Source organism: Neolamprologus brichardi, chromosome 23, assembly GCF_056152115.1.
Source record: "Neolamprologus brichardi isolate AB-2024 chromosome 23, ASM5615211v1, whole genome shotgun sequence".
Lineage (NCBI taxonomy): Eukaryota > Metazoa > Chordata > Actinopteri > Cichliformes > Cichlidae > Neolamprologus > Neolamprologus brichardi.
Window position 1 is genome coordinate 42,555,215 of NC_142125.1, and position 23,237 is coordinate 42,578,451.

General features: G+C 39.6%; 1 protein-coding gene across 1 annotated transcript in view; it reads left to right on the forward strand.

Moving 5' to 3' along the window:
- Positions 1-9,550, forward strand: part of LOC118455093 (muscarinic acetylcholine receptor M4-like) — a 71,291-nt gene extending 61,741 nt beyond the window's left edge. Inside the window, exon 7 of the mRNA XM_087836067.1 lies at positions 920-9,550. Coding sequence (XP_087692193.1) covers positions 920-1,165 — 246 coding nt within the window. The 3' untranslated portion in view covers positions 1,166-9,550. The remainder of the gene's footprint in view (positions 1-919) is intronic.
- The last annotated feature ends 13,687 nt before the right edge of the window (positions 9,551-23,237 follow it).

Here is a 23,237-nt window from a genome sequence, read left to right on the forward strand (position 1 = left end):
TGGATCTCGCAAAACAAACTTGGGATCTTGCAAAACTTTTGTGAGATCTCGCAAAAGTTTTAGCCGCATTCTTCAGACGCCGGTTCGAAGCCGACCGGGAGGTCAAGGCACGATGTGCCGGGAAAGCGGTGTTCCTCCCGGCTGTAATAGGTCTCGACCTCCCGTTAGCTTCGAGCTAACGGGAGGTCGAAGGCTGAAGAATGCGGCTAATTTGCAAGATCCCGAGTTTGTTTTGCGAGATCTCGCAAAACCTTTGCCCCTGAGGGGCTCCATAAAGAATAGAAGTCTTGGAGAATAAATAAAATATGACAGGAAGACCCTCACTCACTTTGTTTCAAGCTAAAACCCAGTGTATGTAAGTCAGTGGTTCTAACAGTCATAGGAAGAGTTGTTAAGCAGATGTCATTATTATCTCAGCTTTAATGTCCTGGTGCACGCTCAATCATCCAGGTAAGGAAATCCCAAAAGGTTGATTCTGTTCATCTGGACGTAGCATTTTCACTGGAAACGCTACGTCCAGATGAACAGAATCAACCTTTTGGGATCTCAGCTTTAAGTTGCTTTAATGCTGTCTCACCCTTGAGATTACCCGAGACACAGAGAGCAGATATGTTTTATCTCAAGCTGAAATTGAGCGGCTGTTTTCCTGTGTGTGCAAATATTAATTGGGGTGCAGAGCAATTTAGCACGTTTGGATATGTTTTTAACGTAGCTCAAACTAAAAGGTTTGGCACTGTCATTTTTTACATAATACATATTATGCATAGTTAACATGGTCAGCTCTTCTGTGAGTTATGTGACGGTCATCTCACTGCAGCGTGTGAGAAACAAAGAGCTGACAGAGTTCACAGATTATCTATCTTTGGACTTTTTGGACGTTTATTTATTCTTCATCTCTCCTTTCTTCCATCATTTATAGGTAACCAAGACTATCTTTGCCATCCTGCTGGCTTTCATCATCACATGGACACCGTATAATGTGATGGTGTTGATCTCAACCTTCTGCCAGTCCTGTGTCCCTGATACAGTGTGGGCAATTGGCTACTGGCTGTGTTATGTCAACTCTACTATCAACCCAGCTTGTTATGCACTGTGCAATGCCACATTTAAAAAGACTTTCAAGAACCTGTTGCTATGCCAATATAAAAATATTGGAACGAGATAAGATAGAAGGAGGAGATTTGAGATAGGATGGAAGGCAAAGCTGTAAATCATTTCAAGAAGTTGCGTGAAAGAAAAATGAAGGAGCTGAATGAAGAATAGCAGAACTGGGTGATGGGTGCCTTCTGAAGAGACCGGAAACTTGGAGTCGATTAGCAAATGTATTTATTCTACAAATGAATGAGTGCTCCCTATTCATACAGTCCAAGCAAAGCGTGAGTGTAAACCAGAGATTCTTTTATTCTTTTACCTGTCAAGCTACCCAAAATTGCACTGTGAGTAGAAATTTGGTTTCACTAACACAGAAATTAATTTCAAATGAAGATGTAGATGCTATAAAAGGAGAGGTCAGTGATTGGATCTGTGTGGTGATGCATGAGAACGTGGCCGAGAAAGTGGCTTTGCCTGATATGTGCTGTGTTTATGTGCATATGTATGTATGTATGTATGTATGTATGTATGTATAGCTAGATGTATAAATAGACGGGTGGATCTCTTGATGCATTAACATATCTAAGAAAGCAATGTTAAACTAGACTCTATTCTCTAGAGTTTGAGCTCAACCTACTGTCAGTTCTGAGTCCCTGACATGGCACGAGCAGTTGGCTACTGGCTGTGTTATTAACTCTGCTATCAGTCTGGGATGTTACACAGCAACAGTCACAACAACACAAAATATCAGATGGATGGAGAAAAGAAGAATAGGTAGGAAGACATACTGTTATTATTGCCAGTAACCAAGACTGATTAAACAAATGAATACCAGAGATTCATTGGACGGTGCCTTTTAAATGGAGGCAACAGGAGATTAGCAACAACAGTTTGTTCATACAGCATAAAACAGAGTTTTACTTAACATACCAACCTGCTTAAACTAAGATGCACCAAAACACCAGACGTCGTTCAGATATGAAAGATGTCTGCTCAATAAACTACTGGAATCCAGAAATAGCTTCCAGACTCACACTGATAATTTAATACTAAACAATGATGCAATTCAATGCAGCTTTGTTTATATAGCACCAAATGACAGCAACAATCACCTCAAGGTGCTTTATATTGGAAGGTAAAGTAAACTCTATGATAATACAGAGAAATCTAGACAATCAGATGACCCTCTGTGACCGAGCACTTTGCAACAGCGAGAAGGAAAAACTTCCTTGAATAAACAGGAATAAACCTCCATCAGAACGAGGCTCAGGAGGGGACGGCCATCTGCCAGCTGGAGCTATGTGACAGTGGCGTGCTGTGAAAGAGAGACAGAGTAATAATAACTGATGATTAAATATAGAGTGACAGAGTAAACACATAGTGAATGATACGGGTGAGTGAAGTAGAAACTCCCAGTGCATCATGGGAATCCCCCAGCAGCATAACTAAGGGAGGATTCAGGGTCACCTGGTCCAGCCCTAACTATATGCTTTAGCAAAAAGGAAAGTTTGAAGCCTAATCTTGAAAGTAGAGATAGTGTCTGTCTCCTGAATCCAAACTGGAAGCTGGTTCCACAGAAGAGGGGCCTGAAAACTGAAGGCTCTGCCTCCCATTCTACTTTTAAATACGCTAGGAACAACAAGTAGGCCTGCAGAGCGGGAGCGAAGTGCTCTAATAGGGTGATAAGGTAGTATATCATATCACCCCATTTGCTATTTAAAAAGCAAAATCTTCCAGACCAGGTTAAAACTATTTTCCTTTAAAATGTGCACTTCTCATACTGGAGTCTTCAGTGTCAACTGGCTTCCCTGCTGCAACTGTGTCCTACAAAAAAACAACTCCTCCTTCCTGTTTTCTCTCTGCTTTATCAACGGCTCCCTGTACTCAACTCCAAATAGCTTGCAGCTGGACTAGAGTAGAATCACCACTCCTACACGGGTGTGGCCCACATCTCACACAAAACAAAAACACCAAAGCATGCAATTATTAAAATAACAAACATGCCAACCCAATGTTTAGTGGGAGATTCGCTCAGTTATTCCACCATGCCACATTCTGCAACACTACAGACTTCCTCCTTCTCCTGCTACATTTCTGAGACGTGATGATCGACTGCTAGGGATGGGAATCAAGAATAGGTTCCTAGTAGTCCAATTCCTTGGAATGGTTAGTCTGCCTGCCTACTGATCCCGCTATGATCAGCTGATTTCAGTTCGTGTATCTGAGATAAAAATAATGGTGCATTCTTCACCGTAGATATGGATAAAGTCTTAAGCCTAATCTTGAAAGTAGAGATAGTGTCTGTCTCCTGAATCCAAACTGGAAGCTGGTTCCACAGAAGAGGGGCCTGAAAACTGAAGGCTCTGCCTCCAATACTTCCTTTATCCAGGAACAACAAGTTAGTCAACAGTCTGAGAGCGAAGTGCTCTGGATTTATCATGGAGCCAATAAAGAGAACTTCACTCTTTCTTTCCAGTCCCTGTCAGTACTCTCGCTGCAGCACCTTGGCTACAGCTTCAGTCTGCCAGTCAGAAGACTAATTGACATTAGTCCTCTCCAGTGTACATGTACTTGTATCTACACCCATGGCCAGATTAGAATCACCACTTTACCTGGTCATGTCCTTAGACATTTTATTCACTTTATTTCAGTTAGTTTGTTCAGATTGAGGATTTGTTCTGTGAGAACCCCTAATGATTTTCCATATTATGGAGCAAAAAGCTTCACATTGACCTGCAGCTTTGCAGATTTGTCTTGTGTCTACAAGTCATCACATACAGCTTCTTAGGAATGAACACTTCACAGAACTATTTGTGAATTTCTAAAAATCTTGCCAGCTTAGCAGTTCGACTGAGAGGTGAATGATAAATGGCCTACATTTGTATAGCGCTTTACTTAGTCCCTAAGGACCCCAAAGTGTTTTACACTACATTCAGTCATTCACCCATTCACACACACAGAGGTAAAACAAGGCAGTGCAATGTGCAGATGGCTGAAATAACAGTGTAGGAGAGATAAAAAGGAGTGCAGGTTGAGAGAGGAGAGAGAAGAGACATATGACATGGATATGAGGAAATGAAAATGAGAGACTGGTAGAAACGGGGAAAAGAGTATTAGGGAAAGCAATCCTGAGCTTGTGGAAGAAAAGTAGGGCATGATAGGAGGAGAACAGAGGGACTCATTCCCTGATTTAGTCCTGGTCTCCCAACCCTAATTCTCATGCTGGAGACAAAATAAGAAACACAGGCTGAAGCACAACAATTCATCAAAAGAAAGGATGTTACCTCTGCCATTTATCACCACAGTATTAGGATACATTTTAACTCTATTTAATGTAGTAACACTTATGTGTTTGTGATATTTCACAGTGGGTTTTACTTGTGAGTCTTAAAGGTGTTTGTTAGTGAGTTTTCAAAAATGAAGAGGGATTTTTAGGTTTAGGTTTGTAAGACTCGGCCTGATTCAAATGTCTTTATCCCATCTGAGAAATCAATGACTGCTCAGGCAGCTGCATGAAATCCTTGTTGGCTCAGAAGGACTTGGGTGTCTTTTTATAATGTGGCTGTGTCAGCTTAGCTTAGCTCAGGAACCTGTCAGACATTAGACCAACTGACATTAGATTACTGTAAGTAATCCAAAGTATTCAGAATACGTTACTCTCCTTGAGTAACTTATGACAAATGGGATACATTTTAAAAGTAACCCTCCCAACACTGCCCTTCACCTTAAATAACCATAACCAGTACATAAAATGAAATACAACCCCCTAGTGGTGATAAAGGGAAACAAGAAAAATGGCTCATATGGGGATAAAAAGAAAATCATGACAAAGCATTAATGACCCGGGGACAAAGAGGGACTCTGCTTTCTCATATCAAACTCCACAAGTAGTAAAGTGGTTTGATCCCAGTCTGCTCCAGTCTGCATGCCAAATGCCCATCGTAGCCTCAGCATGGTCACCACAGAAGCCATTCAATAGCACCAAAAATTGTTATATAGTCATCAACCAGTAAGTTCTGGTTGAGAAAACTCAGTGAACATCAGTCAACAGGAGCACCCACAGTACACATAATGAAATCCCAAAGACCTCTATCAACTATCTGAAAATAAAAGACCAGAAAGATAGTGTTTGCAAACTGGGTATAATTTGATATACAGTAAAAAAAAGTGCTATCACTTTGAATCAAGGTGCAGCTTTGTAAACGTTAGGTCACAACAAGTTTGCTTTGCCACCATACACGAGGCTAAAGTGTACATTTGCCTTTTATAAGTTAACGGTTGCCCTTGCTTTGCTCCTTCTTGTACAAGTGGTTGATACTTTTATTATCTTTTGTATCCAGTAAATTTCTGTTGTGTATGGTTGATATCAGGTTTTGCCAGTAAAATGTGCTCCAGGCCAAAGGCAGGTTCAGGGAGGGGAAGCCTCCAGGCCTCAAGGGCCGGTGTTCTGCAGGGCTTAGATTTGTCCTTAAATCAACACAGTTCATTTAAATGGTAAATAGTGTTGTGTTTTCTCCCGTGTTGGCTTCTCTTTATTTTAAATACAGTATTTAAATTTAGAAATCCTCCTTACAGACAGTGAATTAGCTTGAATAATTAGCTTGACTCAACTGAGTCATATTCCAATCCAATTTTATTTATAAAGCACTTTAACATAGCCAGCACAGGACCAAAGTGCTGTACAGAAAATGAGTTAAAAACAACAGAATACGAGAAAACAGCAAAGATAAATAAATAAAACACATAATACATCAAATTTAAAACAGCCCTATATTAACAAAAAGACAACAAGATAAAACAGCATCGAATTAACTAAAAACAACTAAAAAATCAAACTAAAAAATAAAAACCAACATCTCACGTGGTGCCAAAGGTCAGGGTAAAGAGGTGGGTTTTCAAGAGTGACTTAAAAACAGGTAAAGAAGAGGCCCGTCTCTAAAGGAAGCTCGTTCCACAGTTTTGGAGCTGCTACAGCAAAAGCACGATCTCCTCTAAGTCCTGGGTACATGCACGAGCAGCTTATCAGCTGACCTGAGAGAGCGGGTGGGTGTATGAGGCTGTAGCAGCTCAGAGAGATACGATGGGGCGAGGCCATGGAGGGCTTTAAAAGTAAATCAAAGAATTTTAAAATGAATCCTAAAAGAAATGGGCAGCCAGTGAAGTGAAGCTAAAACAGGGGAAATGTGCTCAAACATTTGAGTGCCAGTTAAAAGACGAGCTGCGGCACTTTGCACCCTCTGTAGATGACTAATATACGATGTGCTGACCCCAATATAAAGTGCATTACAGTAATCCAGCTGAGTCTAACAAAGGCGTGGATCACTGTCTCAAAGTGCTACCGTGAAAGAATTGGCTTTATTTTTGCAACTGCCTGAGCTGAAAGCAGCTAGATTTCACCACTGCCTAAATCTGATTATCAAACTTCAGATCACAGTCCACTTTGACCCCCAGGTTTGTGACAGCTGGCTTAACATACTGGGCCAGGGAATCTACATACACATTGGGGGTCTCAGTGGGGCTACCAAAAACCATCACCTCGGTCTTTTTATCATTGAATTTAACAGTTAACAGACAACGAAGCCTTAATGTCATCGAGACACTGAAGTAATGGCTGTGTGAAGTATCTGCATTTTTTCTTTAGAGGGACATAGATCTGACAGTCATCAGCATAAAAGTGGAAAGCAATGCTGTGTTTTCTCAGTACAGGAAGAGGAAGCAGATATATTATCCCCAGAGAGCACTTTGCTCTCAGACTGACGATTTACTTGTAGCTTCTAAAGTTTCTAAAAGTAGAATGGGAGGCAGAGCCTTCAGTTTTCAGGCCGCTTTCCTGTGGAACCAGCTAAGATCAGCAGATCATCCACCATTCCTCAAGAATGGCTTTAGTTTCAGGCTCCCATGACACACCAGGCATTTCTTCTCCACTCACTTCTGATGCATTTGTCTCTCTCCTCTCCTCTCCAATCCTCCAGTACATGGTTCCTTCTCCCTGCCCTTGTTTCTGCCAGTGGTCTCTTCCTGTTAAAATGGAGGTTTTCCTTCCTACTTGTGCATGCTCATGACAGATTTTTTAATTGGTGGACTATTGTTGTACAGCGCGTTGAGACAACTGTTGTTGTTAACTGGCACTATACAAAAGCATGAAGAAAGAATAAGAAATTGAATTAGATTTATTTACACCCCCACAGTCTTCTGCTTTGTACGTTTTTGCTTTCATAAATCAAAGCACAACTTTCTGTGTTCATGAACATGATTTTATAGATATAACAAACTGTCTTCAGACTTGCTTTGTGTCTATCATCAGCTTCTCCGGGCACAGGGGGGGGGACGGGACAGGATGTGACAGTAAATAAATACGTTGTGTTTTTCTATGCATTGTACAGGTTAGGTATAACACACAGGCCACACAATCCCCTGCGATTTCTAACAGAAGACTTCCCCTTATATCAAATAATGATTTCCTGCAGGTGCCTCTCTGAACGGGCATGCTGTTCCCACAGCGAAACACTAGCATAAAACCTGCTCTTAAAGAGTATTACTTCATTGGCAGTTGTATTACCCATTTCTTCATCAGCTGTGTTGTTTTTTATTTGTTTGTTATTCGTTGTTTGTGCTTCACTTTATGGTGAATGACACGGCTGCTTTTGTGTTTATAAATGATCATATTGTTAGTAGATCACGTGCAGAACTCTTTCGCCATGCTTGGAGCTTCATGACATTTTGCCCTTTAATAAATCTTGGCCTCTGGGGGTGTTTTTTTAATCCACTCTTCAGCAAATTGGCGATACAATGTGCAGTCATAAATCTATGCAGCTGTATGCAAACCTAAGTACACCCACAATGATTCAATAGCTTGTAGAGCTACGTTTAGCACCAGTGTTAATTCATACAGTAGCAGTAACGGTGTACTTTGATTTTCACTGGACTGCATAGAGTCTGTATTTTATATGTTATGAAAACATAAGAGTTCTGACACAGAAGCGGAGCAGGGAGAGAGAACGCCGAAAAGATAATTATTCAAATAGTTGGCAAGGACAACTCACCTGCAGAAAGTACTGGCATAAAGGACTGAGGGTGGTTATCTGACATATCTACAGTGGAGTTATACTGAAAGCCTGACTGCTTCACTGAGCATCCTTTATGACAACCTAAATGACAAAACTAGGCTATAATAGTGCCAAACATTGACCTTATTTAGTGAAATGCTTTTGTTGTGGCCATAAATACAACTCAAAAATACAACTCAGCCATTTGTCTTTAATCATATTTACCCTGTTTATGCCATCTCCTATATCTCCTGTCAGGTATTTCTCCATTTCTCCATCCAGGTGACTGCAATATATATCTATCTATCTATCCATATATATATATATTAGTGGTGCAACGATACACAAAATTCACAGTTCGATATTTTTTCGATACAAAAAAAATGTTCATGCTTTTTTAATTTGTCATTTATTAAAATTATAAATATATATTTTAACTCAAAAGTACAGTTTTTAAATTTAATGTTGCTGAAACAACAAAGTAATAAAATAAATCTATCTGGTGGAGAAATCACTCATCTTTGGAAAAGAGAGTTTATTACACAGAAATGTCTCTTTCCAAAATAAAAGCTATACTATACGCTTCTTCTGGGCTATATTCTCAGCAGCATATTAAACATATCAGGTCCCCATAAGGAGAATCATGTGCTAACAGCTGTCTAAATGACTCGGGTAAAGTTTGTAGCATGCGTGCTTGTTGTTTTTGTCTGCTTCCACTTGTCTTTGCACGAGGATGATGTCGGAGTAAATGTGCAGTCATATTCGTTGTGTTCCCACTAGTGCTGTCAGCGTTAATCTGAAATGACGTTAACGCCACAACACGGCAAATCTCCGTTAACGAGCTACCGCGGATCGCCCCGTGCGTGGGGCTGGACGGCCAACACGTTAACGAGCTAACTGCGCTAACGCACTAGTTCCCACCAATGTAATTGAGCATTGCTGGCACATCCAACATACTGTTTTACTTTAGTCCATGACGCGCTTACCTTCAGGGTCATACGTCACATGAAAACCAAAATAGTTCCAAACGCCAGATCTGAATGAGGGTGGGGGAGGTTCAATTTGCCATGTTGCAACGAGCTTAGCTTCTGTCTTGCTAGCTTGCGCTGCGCTCAGTGAATCTGCGTTCAACTACTCCACCTAGGCTGCACTGTCGAGCGCAGATCCACTGAGCGCTCAACACAGACAGCATCGTCAGAAGAAAAGTTGATAAAATAAATTAAAAATGTTGTATTGTTCGATACATATGCGTACCGAACCGAAAGCACTGTATCGAACGGTTCAATATCGATACAAGTATTGTTGCACCCCTAATAAATATATATATATATGAACCAATCAGAGAAGCTGTTTAGTGTCCAGGACAGTTCAGAGTTGCATTTGTGAAAACAGTTTACCCCATATAAAGAAATGAGGTAACCACAGTGAGGATAAAAGGAACTTTGTGTGTGTTCACAGTTCGTGCTGTCTGTACTTTCACCTTAGCTGTCCATCTGATCTGATCTGCAGTCAAATGCTTTGTAATGACTTTAGTTTATCAGCCATTAGCCAATAAATAGCCAAAGAAAGACTCAGGTAGTAGCCCCGTGTGGCCTGTCTCAGATGTCCAAGTTTAACTTCATGACTGAGTTCTTGTGTAGTGACTGTTTCTTTCCTCTGAATTAAAAAAATTCACCAAAAGCATTTTTTCCCAAACAAGACAGAAAAATTGTGCCGTGACAGTTAAAGATCATATTCTCTGTTTTACACTTCACGAACAATCCTGTACAATGTAACTACAACTACCTGAAGGCTAAACAACTTCATGTAATACTTTGTTTAAATTCACACATTTCAGAGATCTACATATATACATACAAATAACATATAAATGTACTATATAATACAAACGTAGTAAAAGGTGACTACAATAAAACAGTGCATTGCTGTAAATACACAACGTACTCACATACTGAATCATTCCAAAGAGACATGATCTTAATGTTAAAATATATTAATTGTATTTAGCTCCTAATGTACAGAGCATGTACCTATGTAATCTATATGGGCATTGTGAATTGTTGTCCTATCTCTGTTAAATTAATGCTATAAAACTTCTACTCTGTGGCATCAGTTAAGTGACAGCAGACATTCGATCATTTTGAAGATCAACAAATACATTTGTTTTTTAATGTAATAAAAATAGATACATGAATAAATACACACCTGCATTGAGACAGCCAGTGTTACGTTTTTAGCTGGGCATGTAATATAAACGCCAAAGCAAAGTAAACACCAAGGTGCAAACTCTTAGTATGATGTTTCCTTTGTGCTGGTAACCATCTGTGTATGTACTGTACATGCTTTCAGTCTACAAACAGTATAAAAGATGGATGTGGCAACACTGATGCTGGCGTGTTGAAACTGGACATGATGGGCGAGGGCTGTGTTTGACTGTGATGCTCACAGTCTTGTGAGTCTCTGAACATAATTTACCAGCGGAGTTTCTTGTGTTTTTCACTGTCACCTGGAACCCATGATGATGTCATCATGAAAGTATTTACAGCCAGGAAGCTGAGATGTTGATGCCATGTCCATCGTTTATATCGTCTATGTCTGCAGCTAAACTGTGTTCCCAAAAACACTGTTAACATAATGACTCTTAAAGGGACGATGGGACTGACCATGAGTCACACTGTGTTTCCAGTAATGACGTTTTTCTCCCGGTGAGCTTAAACCAGATACAGAAACATCTTTTTGAAAGATTGTGCTGCGTCAGGTAGTTGGTTCTCTCTGATTTTTCACTTCACCTCTTTGCCTGAGATTCAAGAGACAATCAAGCAACCAGCTTTTACAGTAGAGAAGGACAGACTGTCACCATGGTTGGCTAGTCTCATCATGTTCTCGTGCTACTTCCATCTGTTAATCTGGATGTTTTTACGTGTAAACGTTTTGCGTTCTTGCACTGCTACAGTGACCTACTTTTGCCTTTTTGGTTTTTGAAATCCTTTGAACCTATAGAAATGTATTTCCTTTTGTAATTGGTACCAGGTAAGTATGTGTTCCTGAACATGAAAGCACTTCATAATGTAATGGCACATTGAACATGTATGTACAGTACTTTGGTTACCTTGGTTTCTAGTGGTGATGGGAAAACCTTTGTCTGCACAATGCTTTATGGCTGTGTGTAATTTCTCTTACTGCTTTTTCATGTACAACTCTATTTAAACAGCCATATCATTTTCAAAGCAGTCGAGTAACATTGGGCAAAAAACACAGTTGGGATTGATTTTTTTTTAATGTACTGTAATATATGTGGAAAAGAATTTGTGCTGATACAGAACTGTAATGCAAATAAACATTTGGTGTGGAAAAGCTTGTCTTATGTGTCTGAGGTGAAGCTCGTTGTGAGAAGGAAAAAGAGAGAAAAGTGGAATCCATCAGTTTGTGTGTGAGGTGTGTGCAGTTTGTTTGTTTGTTTCAAGTGTTCCTCCAGACTAGAAAACACACACACACACACACACACACACACACACACACACAGGTGTGTATTCATATCCTTGTGGGGACATCTCATTGACATAATGCTTTTCCTAGTCGCTTACTTTTACCCTAACCATCAAAAATGTATGCCTAACCATTACCATAACCCAACTGTCAACCTGACACTAAAACTAAATTTTGAGTCTTAAAATTGCCTTCAGACTTGTGGGGACCTTTTGATCCCCATGGGAATAGTAAACTTCCAATTTTTTGTGGTCCCCACAAAGATGTCTAAACAGGCACACACACACACACAGGTGGAAGAACATTAGTCAAAGAACATTTGCAAACGTTGTCTGACTAAAAACACTGATGCAATCATAATGTCATTTCTTATTGAACAATGGAAAATCACTGATCCAAACTAGTTGTGCAAAATCCTGCAAAATCCTGCAAAATCCTGCATTACTGCGCTGAGAAAAACAACTTATATGCTGTAATGACGAAAAAGAAATCAGAGACAGAGAAAACAAAGATGTTACAAACGTGTCATTTTTCCTACATGCGTAAACGGCAATGTGATATTTTAATGCAATTTTCTTTCCTCCATTTTAAGCAAGCATCTAGGATGGAGACAAGCACTAGCCCCTCCCACTGGCACTAAAATGCCAACGTCAAACTGTAGCCATGGCAACACACATATAAAACTGCACACATAATTTATTCCAGTGCTGATTTCAATGAAATGGAGCACAGAGATCAGAACATGAGAGCTGACCTAGATCGGGAGGAGCAGGTTGTTAACAGAAGGAAAACAGTGAATCCAGTGGACATAAAGTTGATTGTTACCCATAAAGTCATTTAACATTTACAGATCATCATAAAGCATGTAAACATTCGGGGACACACTGAAACTGTACGGCTTTTATTTTTCTGCTACTTCTTGTGTTTATGGACAACAAAAGTATAAAACAAAGATGATTTTATTTAGTGGTCACAGACACTAATACTAAGGAGAAAACTGATGCATATGGGCTTCTGATGTGCTCATTGGTCTAGAAATGAGAGCAATATAAGCAGTGGAACATCATCTTACTGTTGGACTTATTGCTACTGTTTAATGGCTGATTTTAAAACGTCCTCCCTGAGGCTTTAGTTGTATGTAAATGTTTTCACCATTTTATTTTTGCAGCACTAAATAACAACAACAATCACCTCAAGTTACTTTTTATTGTAAGGTAGACCCTACAAGTTATGACAGTCACGAAAAGTCGACTCGTATTATCTTTCTTTTATGTCAATGCCTTGAAAGATGACAGGTGTGATCTAGTATATTAGTGTTGTGTCTCACAGAATAATTGCAGTGTCACAAAAAACAAAAGAAAACAAAGAAAGCCTGTCACTCAACCACTGATGACAACATTTATATCGGCGGAGAACGCCCCAACAAAAGATCTTAACAATACTGAAAAAGCTTTGTTTGTTTGTTTGTTTGTTTTTTCAATCTAAACCATGATTTATCAAAAATGAATCCGGGCTGTGGATTGAAAAAAGCAAACAAAATAAAAGAGGATTTTATTAAAACGTTATGAAGCAGAGACAGCTAAGCTCTTAGGTTCATCAAAGCCATCACCAAAGTTGACAGTAAATCCTCAGGCGGAAAGAAGCAAAACTGTAGAAAAACATCACAATTACAAAATGTAAAACTATATAAATAAATACTTTTCATCATAAAGAGAAACTTAAGATCCAGAGAAGACTCACTGGGGCTGGGCAGTACTTCTCCCCAGCTTTTCCTTTTTGCTGCATGGAGCCAGCTGTGCACTGACACCAAAGAGACAGGAGTGTCACCTGAGGGGGAAAGGAGGGATACACCATTCAGGGAAAAACCACAAACAAAGCCTTTTTAGCCAAAAACCCTGAACTGCTACACTTGCACTGCCATTGAGTGCATTAGGTACCACGTGGTCAGCTCCACTTCAGCTCCATTTCAAGGGTAGCTATAGGTTAAAACTGTGCCATGGTATTTTCTGGTTGTGTATATACATCAGGGAAGTGGTGTTACATCATCCAAAACCAACATTAATTAAAACGTACCAAAATAAAAGCGATCTCTCTCTCTCTGTCATACCAGACAGCTGTCATAGCATTAGCAAGTAAACCAATTGAAACACATGAGTTTCCTCTTGCTAACCATCCTTGGTCAAAATGTGTGATGTACTGAAGTTTGAAAAAGCTGTTAATAACTCATTTAATGCGTTAGTAAGGAAAGCAGTGACGACTATGGACAGGGGACCATTCCATTCATTTCACTGGTATACTAGGTATGACTGTGCAATTACCAAGGTTATTATCGTTAACGAAAACTAACGAAATAACAAAAACTAGAAGTGAAAAAACATTTTCGTTAATGGAAATAAAAATAAAAACAAAAAAAGGAAAACTAACTAAAACTGGAATGAGTGTTCACAAAACTAACTAAAATTAACTGAATTTATAGCAAAAATGTGTTTAGTTTTCATTGATGTGTGCGTGTCATACAAGAGTCAAGGGTGAAAATGAAGTTTAGTTTCCAGATTTTTTTCTTGCTGTGTCTCATTATGCCAGCAGGTGGCAGCACGTTAGTCGAGTCGTCTGTGTTGCTGCTCCGTCCACGCGCAGAATCATGTCAGGAAAAGTCGGGAGCCAGAGTCCAATTTGGGATTACTTTGAATATGACTGTGTTTTGGATAAAGCAAGTGTCTTGTAGTGGAAACAGACAAATTATGAGGGACATTTCTAAAGGGAAAAAAAATCCCACAAACCTTAAAGTGCACTTGAAAAGCTCACACAAGAAGGCTAACCTAGCTTAGCTTGAGAAGGTAAGGGAGCACACTCAACCCTCATCCCCAGAAAACAGAAGCTAACCCCAGGCAAGGCAGCGTGATGAGACAACAGGACGGGGATATCTACACAACTGTGTGAGTCAATTACCTTCAAAAAGTTTATCAATTCACTTGAACCAAAAGTACGAACACCCGGTGCTGCGAGAGTTAATCGTCTCATTGGGGCCAAGATATACGTTTTATAGTTGCCTGGTATCAATGGTTGTTCATCTGCCTTTATTTATTTATGTAAAGAACCCATAGGTGGGAATGTGAGTTGTCTGTCTCTGCGTGTTAGCCCTGCGACAGACAGGCGACCTGTCCAGGGTGCAGTATGGTAGCTGGAATAGCAACATACCCAAGGATAAGCAGAATGACTGATATGATGAAACTGGGATTTTGTTACACTTAATTATTGCAAACACGACTAAAACTATAACTGAAACTAATCAAAACTAAACTGAAACTAAGGATTTTCAAAAAAATAAAAACTAAACTAAACTAGCAAACAATTGGTAAAAACTAATTAAAACTGATATAAAATTGAAAATCTGAAGTCAAAACTAAATAAAAATAAAAACTAATGAAAATTGCAAAACTATTAAAACCCTGGCAATTACAATACAGAGTCATCTTATCTTATCATGACCATGTGTATAAATAGGCAAGTTGAACAGATGCAAGGTCATCAGCACTTTTTTATTTCAGATGATTGTTGTTAATATTTGAATATGCTTTTTGAAAAATCGAGATGTAGGCCTGTGTTTCTCAGCTCGTGAACAATTAGTCTTCAGAGGACATTCACTACAAACATGTGACCTATACAATTTGATGCTGGGCATTAAACAGTAATAAATAAAGCTCAATAAATTCCATTCCAGTGATCCAAATCTTGCTTTAGCCTTGACAGCAGATGCTGATAATTGGCCTTATAAAGCTACCCTTGTACCTACATATTTTCATTTTCCATGGCTAATCTTGAAAAGGTTAGATACAATATGTCCTTCGTATGCAGAGATGGGCATTCACTCACTTTTCTGAATATTAACTTTATAACCCGATATTTCTCCAAATTTCAAAAGAATAATCAACAATTTCGGGGCGCTCACACAAGGGTCTGATATAAAACAACATGTGATCTGCATGCTTCCTTTAATAACGGAGCTGTCTATTGCAAGTGGCTCAATTGCAATGGCAAATAAATCCCTGTCTCATACTCCATTGTAGTTGGAAATAATTTAGGATTTCAAATTTCGGATCAAACTTAAATACGTACTTAATACGCAGTCCCACTCTACCCGATCAAACGCTTTTTCAGGTTAGAGTAAAAGTGCCACTCACAGTTCACACCAGTGGATGGGGGTAGGTTGTATAATATGTTAAAGAGAGGCCTAATAGTGGAAAACAAGTAACAGCTTTTTATGAAAAGTGTTTGGTCAGGAGAGCCACCGTTTCTAGATGACGTGCCAACACCTTTGCAAGGATTTTGACATCTGTGTTCAGAAGAGAAACAGGGCATTCAAGAGGGTCCGTATCCTTTTTAGGCAACGGAGAAATAACAGATGAGGGAATCATTTTTGCAGTGGGCGATTTTACAAACACAGACAGCAACAAAAGAAAGAGTAGACCTGAAAATATTTTGAAAAATTCTGCCTGAAAGCAGCAATTTTCCACTGTGCATGTCTCTGATTACTGATGTTATTTCTGTGTTTGAGAGGTCTCATTCCAACTTAGTACCCAAGTCAACATCCACAGAGGGACTTTTCATTAAAACGAATTCTACCTCAGACTTGTTGGTAGATGAATCTGAGGTATATAATGACTAAAATAAATCTCTAAATTATAAAACATAAATGAATCTCCTTATTATCTGAATGCTCTAGATTGCTCATCTTTTATTACTAAGATTGTTTCATATCCAGATCCTAGTCTCTGGTGTGCCAGCTCATGCTCATAGTAATGAGCACAGTCAGGATCCTGTTTCTTGACTTTTTCGGTGCCTTTAATACCATCGGCCCTGTCTGCTTCAGGAAAAACTAAACAGGATGGAGGTGGACCCCTGCCTGGTCGCTTGGATCTCCGACTACCTCACCGACAGGTCACAGTACGTCAGGCTGAAGGACATCACGTCAGACACTGTGGTCAGCAGCACAGGAGCACCACAGGGAACTGTGCTGTCTCCTCTTCTCTTCACCCTGTACACCTCTGACTTCTGCTACAACTCTGAATTATGCCACATTCATAGGTTTGCAGATGACACGGCCATTATGGGGTGTATCTGGGATAATCAGGAAGAGGAGTACAGAAGTCTGGTGAGGAACTTCGTCACATGGAGTCACACAAACCACCTGCAACTCAACACCTCAAAGACCAAGGAACTGGTTGTGGACTTCGGGAGGTCCAGAGCAGGTCCACTGCCGGTTCAGATAGAGGGGGAGGAGGTGGAGGTGGTAGCCATAACTTTTATGCTTATATTAGCTGTTAGCTGAAAACGCTAATTTAGCGTAGTTTGCCCTGGATTCAGCTTTGACATAAATACAGACATAAATAAAGCTAAAACACAAAGGTTTGGACACTGTTTTGCATGTTTCCCTACTGTAGGGGTCTCTGCAAGCATACAGAGGGGGTATTCTGAGAGGGTCCAAGATGACAACTTTGGAATTCTACTAGAAAGAGTCGATCAAATTTGTTTGTCAAAGCTGAATTCAGGGCAAACTACGCTAAATTAGCGTTTTTAGCTAACAGCTACAATAAGCATAAAAGTTACTGTACGGCTATCATTTGTTAACATGACGCTTGTTCTTATACATGTAATACATTTATTACCAACCTGAGAGTTTATCCGCTGGTCATTCAACATGACGAATAACTTCTGAAGTCTTAATTTAACTATATTCTCACTTGGTGCCACATTGTAAATAAAAGACACAGTGATGGTTTGGAGGAAGTAATTATTGAAGTTAACTCAGAAAGATCAATTGGAGAAAAAGAGATGATTTTGAGTAATTTTTTCTCTAATGGTTAGAATTTTATTTGTGAAGAAGTTCATGAAGTCATTACTAGTTAACGTTGAAGGAATGGTTGGCTCAACAGAGCTCTGACTGTTTGTCAGCCGTCAATCAGTGATGAGTAGTAAGATGTTCTGGCTTTCTTATAAAGCCCCAACAGGTAACACTTTATAATAAGTGCACACTACTAAGCATTAGTTAATGATTACTTAATTATCTGTACAGTATCTACAAAGTGTTTCTCATAATCAGTTAATAGTTTACAAGCACTGCTATAAACACTTTATTCATGATGATTAAGCTAATGTACAACATTTTTTATTAATCATGTTTTCATTTTCTAAAACTCATTGATTAATCATTTATAAATGCTACTCTGCATCAGTTACAAACCAGTCATTTCAAGATGTTCAATGGTATACAAAATCATTGGTAAAAGGTAAGTAGATGGTTAACATACCCTATATAATACTATAAACTCTACATGTACCACACAAACTAGTTTCATACTAGATTTTTTATAAATACTGAATATCAGGGTTACATCAGTCAGCTGCTATATCTTAACAGATGTCTTACAATACATTTATAACTGTCACTTAAAGGCTGCCAAATCTTTTTTTTCGATAGATTATGTATAAATACTCATAAATACCTTGATAAACTTTATGAAGTTACAAACCATTCGCTACCTACCTTACAACCTATTTATAGATGTGAAAGTTTCTAAAATATATTGTAACAAAAAACAAATGACAACACACAGGGTAGATCCAGAACGCACTGTATTTTAAAGATGCCAATCACAAAAACATCAGAACAATGCTTACAAATTGGTCACACAAATACAAAAATGAAAACAGTGTCATAAACTATCAGCCAATATTTGAACTAATACAGAACACGGCTGGATGCAAACTATATGACCTGTAGCTCTTTACATGAAGTGTTCAAATAACATTTTCAAAAAAGGTGAAAAAAATAGCAGTAGCAACATTAACTTTTATAATTATCTGTATTTTTTGGAAATGTCATATATCAGTCTCCCCAATGTACCATTATTGTGCTTTTTTGCGAGCCACTCGTTCCACTCAATAACTGTAAGGTGATTTGACTAGTACTAGAATTTTTACTAGATTTACTATAATTTTTTACAAGAATAGTCTGTTACCCCAACTCTCCAGATTTGCTCCTTGTAAGGCCTCCAGGCTCTCTCCAGATGTTGGGTATGGGCACCTGTACGATGGTCAACATGCCACCTGCTGTGGTTAACAGTATGGTGTTCATACCCTAAATTTGTGCACGATAGACCCGCCATTCATCACTTATCACTGAGGAACCAATCCAGACATGAAGGGTAATCACAGGAACAAGATGTCTTCAAGATCTTTTCTCCAAAAGTTCCAAGGTAGGTCTTGTTTTCCCTCGATGTTTTATCTTCCTCTCCCCTACTGATGCAGAAACAAAAAATAAGAACACAAATGACTAAAAGATACTATGAAAGGTTGATAAATGTACAGATGTAATATAAAATTACAGCCACAAAAATGTACCTTTCGTTTGTGACCAAAGTGACTCTCATCGATCACAACAAACTCCCTTCGGGCACCAATCTGCTGACCTGTATGACGTCTCAATCTATGTTTTTGGACTGAGTGTTGTTGCACAATAGTGTAATCTATCATTTCGATTTGACGTAATCGCAGACCCTGAGAAAATCTTCAGAGAAAAAAAAATTCTTACAAAGAGTAATTTAAATGTATTTCTGTTATATTCCCTCCTATGGTGTCGGCACACTAATTAGGGCTTATAGTCAGACTGATACACACGGTAGTTTGTTTATATTTCGACTTCTTCTCTTTATTAACATAACACAGAAATTACACACACACATATAACGGGGCGTGGTGCCCACTACTGGCGATAGCTTGTATAGCACACCATATATTTTGGTAACATCTCCTCCCCACTAAGCTATGCGACTGTGGCACCATGCACAGAAACATTTCCCTTAACTAAAGTGTTACTTTTTTTTCTTTATTTTTCTTATTCTTTCTTCTTCTTTTTTGGTTTTTACAACATTCATGAAAACCGGAACTCATGTTGCTTTCTGTATTAAATTGAGAATAATGTCTCTGAACCCAACATTCTCACAGAACTACTTCAATATACTCACCCATCACGATAACGAGTGGGCAGCTTAGTGACTCTCACTGGGTAACGTCTCCTCTGTAACCTGTGTGCAGTCAGACGGTGGTGGTTTAACAGACTGGGGTGTTTCTGGAGGTATTCCCAGAACTTGTTCAACAGTCTCTTTCTGTGGGGATGTACAAGGGTGAAGCATGGTGTCACTACCACTGTGGACTGGTGACATTTGAGAGCTTGTCGGAGGATCCACTGCAACCTGCTGAGATACTGGCTCAGCATCTGATCCACATGATGTTTCCACACTCCTTGTGCTCCCACATTCACCTTGTATGACACTGGCCCAGTCTTTTCCAGTATGACACTATGCATCCACTTGTCCTTGTCCTAACAGAACTAAGGAGCTAGGACTACTAGAGACAGAAATCAAAACCAAGAGAATCAAAACACATCATGAAATCAAGGATAACTAATACAAACAGAAAAACACTGAGTCCACAGACTGAGGACCGTGACAGTGGAGATACTGGTGAAACTTGCACACTCCAAAAATTATCACCAACCCCTCCCTCTCGATCTGAGCATAGTTTCATTCTGCTTTGCTGAGAGTCCGTGAAGCATAAGCAATTAGCCGTTCTTGGCCATCAGACATGACGTGAGAGCAGGGCTCCAACTCCATATGGTGAAGCGTCACACGGCAAGCAGAGAGTGAGCAGTTCAGAATTGTAGTGGGTGAGTATTTCTGGTGAGGCCAGACGTTCTTTAGCTTTCTGGAAAGCTGACTCACAGGCTAATGTCCACTGCCATGTCTTCTCTTTACTGAGCAGCTCATTCAGCAGCTTCAGGACCGTAGCTAAATCAAGTATGAAAGGTCCAAAATAGTTGAGCATTCCCAGAAAAGAATGTAACTGGCTGACATCAGCTGGTGCTGGAGCTTCCATAACAGCACGCACCTTTTCTGGTGATTTGTGTAACCCTGCCACATCAATAATGTGGCCCAGGTATTCCACTGACTCCTGGAAGAACAGGCACTTCTTCTGTTTGAAATGCAGGCCATACTCCAGCCTGCTCAAAACTGCCTCAAGGGTTGTCTGTTTGTCAGGACCACAGACGAGGATGTCATCCAGATAACAATGGTTGTATGGCAGGCTGAGAAACGCTTAATCCATAGCCTTCTGAAACAACGCAGGTGACGACGCCACTCCAAAAGGTAAATGAATGAAACAGAACAGCCCTTTTTGAGTCGAAACAGTCAGCAGCTTCTTAGACTCCTCTTCTACCTCCATCTGTAGATAGGCATTTGCTAAGTCCAGCTTACTGAATGCTGACCCCCTGCTAGAGAAGCAAACAGGTCCTCGATGCGTGGAAGTGGGTACTTATCCACACAGAGCTGTGAATTGAGAGTGACCTTGAAATCGCCACAGAGTCTCACTGAGCCATCTTTCTTGTTGACAGGCACCACGGGCGTAGCCCAGTCACTATGCTCCACTGGTGTGATCCCCCAAGCTCAGTCAGGCGTTTCAGTCCCGCCTCCACCCATCGTTCGATCTCATATTCACCTCCAGTCAGTCCCAAACCACCTGAGAGTATCTTCTGTACATAATCAGATAGATCGCGCCGGCCTGTCTTCCTTCTTTTAATCCGACCAGTCTAAGGTTCTTTCGACAAGCCCTGTTTTCTTGATCATCAATCTGGGCACATAGTTGATAAACTTTGTTAATTAGCTTGGCATTATCTTTAGCCAAGACCTGGTCCTCTGAGATACGACTTTCAGCTTCTGTCCGCCTCGTTTGGATTGCAGCTACAGAATTTTTAAGTTCTGTAGTGTCAGTTTTTAATCAACGTCACATCAGCTGCAACCCCGTTCAGCGTCACTCCGATCTTAGCAATCTCAGCAAACAGGCCCTCTATATCGCTTCTTCCGACCTTCTTCTTGGTTAACAGGTCTGGCAGAGCTAGCTTCTCCAATAGCGACAGTTGCTAGGCGCAACTGCACAATACACTTTTTTTGACTGGATGCCATATTTCGTCCCACATTTACTTTAAATCTTTTCCAGTTTAGTTAGAGTGCTCCCAACATCGAGTGGTATCATAGTAGGAGTTGTTTCAGAATTTAATTTTCATTATATTATCAGCTGGGGTTCAGAGCTTTCTTACGACGCAGCCAATACCTCACCACGTAACTCAATAAGACTGGTTTCTGAGTTTTACAGCTGGGGTGGACGAGGTTAAGCATCAGGCTTTCAACTGAATTAAAAGTCTGTCTGGGTCTTTGGTTGATTAATAGGCTGGTGTGAAAAATTGCTGCCACACCTCCCCCTCGGCCTGTGCTTCGAGGTTTCTGGTAGTTAGAATGACTCGGGGGTGTTGATTCATTTAAACTAACATAATCATCCTGCTGCAACCAGGTTTCTGTAAGGCAGAGTAAATTGATTTGTTGATCAATTATTAAGTCATGTACTAACAGAGACCCTTGATTGACCTTTGACATAGTTCACTCCTGACTGCATGCAATGAAGATAATACAGCATGGGCCAAAGGAGAGCAAGGCTCATGTCAGCTGATATTTTCTTTACCAAAACGTCAAACAATGTTAATAAAATTATCATTCTTATTTTTAAATTATTTCGGAAGGCTATTAAATCCTTTGCTTAACATAAAACCAATGCATTATCAAGAAATTTCTCATGAACCAGATAGTGTTGTTTTTTTTTAACAAGCGTTACGTTGCACCAGTTTCTTTTAAAGCTTTTAATACTATTCATAAGTAGGGATGCACCGATACCGATACTGGTATCGGGTATCGGGACCGATACTGTAAAATGTGGTATCGGTTAACTCGTAAAAGTTAACCGATACCACGAACCGATACTAACTTATTTCATTAATCAGAGGGTGGATTGTCATTTTTGTTGTAGTTTTTTAGATTGGCCACTAGGGGGACATCCCGCGCTAAACAGGCACAGGGTTAGACGAGTGAGACTGGCAGCTCCAGATAAAAAAGAGAAACTGGAGGCTGCTGTAGCTAGGCTAAACAAAATGTCAGCAGTGTGGAACAGCCAACTTTAACTCGGGTTTTGGAAAAGCGATGAAAATAGTTCAGTGATATTTTGTTAAATTACAATGTGGAGACTCTGCAATAATTTAAGAGAAGTGCTTATTTTTCACTTGAAATTTTTTTGTGGTCATTTTTATTAAGATATTATTTTTTTATCGGCAGAGAATAAAATAAAACCTGTCTTCTAATTCATTGCATTTGTGTGTGTGGTAGAAGTATCGGTTTTTGTACTCGGTATCGGCAAGTACTCAGATCCAAGTATCGGTATCGTATCGGTTTGAAAAAATTGGTATCGTTGCATCCCTATTCATAAGAATTATCCATGCTGCCTACTGATCATTCTGTGATAAATCATTAGTTTATTTCTAATCCAGTGAAAGTGTCAGAGGTGCATAAAGCTCCTAAACTTTAATCTGGCATATCCTGATCTTTAAATATCTTTATTTTGAAAGTTAATTATTTTATTTCATGATTCTTCTTGCCTAATTTGGTAGAACCTTTTTATTTAATTATTATTATTTTTTTGGATTGACTCTTGTTTCAAACATTTACAGCCCCATGA